The sequence below is a fragment of the Amphiura filiformis genome, chromosome 15 (genome assembly GCF_039555335.1).
Source record: "Amphiura filiformis chromosome 15, Afil_fr2py, whole genome shotgun sequence".
Classification (NCBI taxonomy): Eukaryota; Metazoa; Echinodermata; class Ophiuroidea; order Amphilepidida; family Amphiuridae; genus Amphiura; species Amphiura filiformis.
The window spans coordinates 62,622,563-62,626,038 of NC_092642.1; the positions used below are offsets into that span (position 1 = coordinate 62,622,563).

The 3,476-nt window shown below is 40.7% G+C and overlaps 1 protein-coding gene across 1 annotated transcript; it reads right to left on the reverse strand.

Annotated features, from left to right (window-relative positions):
• Positions 1 to 555: 555 nt before the first annotated feature.
• Positions 556 to 2,127, reverse strand: LOC140171097 (uncharacterized). The gene is made up of 2 exons (XM_072194265.1): positions 2,122 to 2,127; positions 556 to 1,626 (listed from the first exon to the last, which is right to left on the reverse strand). The coding sequence occupies exons 1-2, from the start codon at positions 2,125 to 2,127 to the stop codon at positions 556 to 558; spliced, it is 1,077 nt and encodes a 358-aa protein (XP_072050366.1).
• Between the last annotated feature and the right edge of the window lie 1,349 nt (positions 2,128 to 3,476).

A 3,476-nucleotide genomic window follows, 5' to 3' on the forward strand; every position in this document is an offset into this window, starting at 1 on the left:
CAGACTGGCAACCCATCTCATCTGACTGCTTCCTTTTATAGGCAACAGGAACCTCTATAGAGGGCGTGATGAGTTGGTCAAAGATGTTGTTGAGTGAGTAGGCCCCCTCGTCCTTGTTTAGAGTGTCTTTTCCTTTTCGGCGTATCCAGATGGCTTCTTTCAGCCACCTAGTGGTCTTGTCAGCTTCTCTGTCGATGACTTTTGAGTCCTCCCAATTGATGGAATGATTGGTAGAGACAACGTGATCAGTGATAGCTGACTTGTGAATGTCTGTGATAGATGACGTGCGGCTGGCTCTTGTGTAGGGCTTCGTTTCAAATTTTTCCACCTCTTTTTGGTGTTCTTTGAGGCGAACGCCGAATGGGCGGCCGGTTTCTCCGATGTAGGTCCCAGCACAATCTCCGCAGGGAATTTCATATATCGCCTCTGCTTTTTGTTGAGGGAGTAATTTGTCCTTAGGGTGGACAAGCATACTGCGGATGGTGCGGTGAGGTTTCATAGCGGTAGAGAAGCCATGCTTTTTGAAAACTCTTGATATTCGCTCGGTGAGCCCCTCTACATAGGAACTACAACCATACCTTTAGACTTTTCACTGTCATCTTTATTCTTTGAGGTAGTCTTTGTTTTTGGAGTGGCTCTATTTTGTTTGACTTTTTTTTTTTTTTTATCTGGGTAACCACAGCCAGATAACGCTTCGCGTATATTGGTCTCCTCTTTCTGTCTGTCCGTTTCCTCGGTGACTAGCGATTCACTCCGGTCTAGTAAAGTTCTGACAACTCCTAACTTTTGATGGAGAGGGTGGTGGGAGGAGAACTGAAGGTACTGATCGGTGTGGGTTTTCTTCCTGTATATGCTAAGTTTCACTGACCCGTCTGGTTTTCTTGTGATCAGGGTATCAAGGAATGGAATAGAACCGTCCTGCTCTTGTTCATAGGTAAATTTAATGCTGCCGGTGGGATCAATTGAATTTAAGTGATCAGTTAGATTGTCAACTTGTCCTCTGCGTATAATTTCTAACACGTCATCAACGTATCTCTTCCAGAGACGTGGGCGACAGCTATCCGGGGCTGTGGAAATAGCCTTCTGCTCAAGCCACTCCATAAAGATATTACAAGCAAGGGGGCTGAGGGGGCTGCCCATGGCCATGCCGAAACATTGGCGGTAAATCTGACCGGAGTAGCTGAAGTACGCAACCGTAGCTAGGCAAAATTTAGTCAGTTCTATAATGTCATCAGTAGAGAGGAGTGTTCTGTTTTTGAGATCTTTGTCCTCGTTAAGTCTTTCTCTGAGTATATGAAGAGTGAGATCAATGGGTGTACTGGTAAAAAGCGCCACCACATCGTGCGAGTTAAGAATCTCATCTTCCTCAAGGGTTACATCTTTGAGATCTTCAGCAAGACTTTTTGAGTTTAGAACATGGTGCTCAGATTGGCCAACAATAGGGCTCAAAATATCAGCAAGAGATTTGGCCACATTATAACCTATGGAACCTGTAAAGTCCACTATAGGACGAAGCGGGGTGCCGTCTGTGTGAATATTGGGACTACCATAAATTCGAGGTACATTTTCCGAGGTGGGATACAGGAATTGTTTGTCCGCTTTCTTGATCTTATCGTCTTTTCGAGCCTATGAAGGATTGAAACCAGCTCTCTTTGTGTTTTGGTGTGGGGTCGCGATCTAATTTTTCATAGGTCTTAGAATCACTGAGGAGGGCACACATTTTTTGTTGGTACTCCGTTTTGTCCATGACAACCGTTGCCCGTCCTTTATCAGCTCCCAGGACCATGATGGACTCCTCTTTTTGGAGCGGATTAATCGCGTCTCGCTCATCTTTACTGATATTTGAGGGTGGCAATTTCGCGGATTTTAAAGTTCCAACTATTTCGGCACGTAATTGTGCTGCTTCAGGTTTGGGAAGCTTCCAACACGCTCTCTCACACGCAACGATATGCTCATCAACAATGGACGAGTGAGTTAGATTATCTGGACTTACCCCGTATCCAAGGCCGCGAGCTAACACTCTGTTTTGAGCTTCTGACAGTTTGTATTTTGACAGGTTTTTTACCCATCGCTTCAGTTGAGTGCCACTCAAGTCCGGTTCCGTATGAAAATTGTTCTTACTTGCATTATTATTCGCCGATTTACCCTGTTTTTCCGCTAGCTCTTTCAACTTCACTACGTCACTAAAAATGTGAGTTTAACATCTTCATTTTTCTTGGATTTGCATAAAACGAACTATGTTAACAGACAAAGTAACTCAGCTGTTATAAATACGCCTATAGAGTCAGAACTAATAATTGTTTTCACAATATTTCAACATAAAAAGAAGTATGATTTATTTACGCGCATTTTGATACCCCATTTGTCCAATTTTGTTCAATATTGACAATACATCAGTGTTTTGAAAGAAAAATACCCCCATTTAAAAGTTGCAGTTATTTGTATTGATTTGAAGTAAGCGCGAAGATAATGGCGGGCTTTACGTGTTTTACAGTGCTGGCATTATAACCATTGATCGCTGTAAACTGCAACTTTTAAATTCGGGTATTTTTCTGTAAAAGCAGTGCTGTGTTGTTATAATATTGAACGACATTTGACGAATGGGGTATCAAAATGCGTGTAAATAAATCATCCTTCTCGCTATGTTGACATATTGTGAAAACAATTATTAGTTCTGAATCTATAGGCGTATTTATAACAGCTGAGTTACTTTTTGTGCAGACTTTATATAGAAAGCCATACGTGCGTTAAATTTGGATTCGGATCGTGTGCTAGCAAAATGTGCATTTGTTATATGGCGGCTTATTGTGGGTGTAAATTCTACAAGTAGGTTACCTAACTTGCCTTTCTGGTGGATTTGTCAAACTGAAGTCATGTACAGTAATGATGGATTGATTAATTAATGATGATTAAGTTTTTATGATCTTCAGCTATAATGGTATTCTGCATACAAATTCATCTCTCGATCATTGTAACTATTTCTCTTATTAAACATATTAAACAGGTTAATAAGTTCCATTCAGAAACTGGCAATCGGATAAATGTATAAAATCTGCCTGCCAGAAAAGACTTAGTGTCTCTCTCACACAGGTGATAACTTTACGGACCGATCACACCCTACAGCATAAGCAAGAAATTGCATTATCAAAAACGAATGACAAAAATATACCGCAATAAAAGAATCAACGTGATGCAGTAGTGCAAATAAGGTGACATAGCCGCGAGTAAATGGGGATAAAAAGTCAGAATTATGGAAATGTGCAAGCTGGTCTCCCTCGTGTCAGGAATATAAGAGAGATACACCATAATGGTTCTTAACTTCAGAAATGTAACGTTATACTTCCCTTTGTGTGTAGTATTATCATAAATATAATGATTACTTGACATCTTCCAAATAAAGAGGGGCTTTGTGATTTATAGAAACTATATAAATTGTGTTTGGATAAACTCAGTATACTGTCAAAACTGTTGAAACA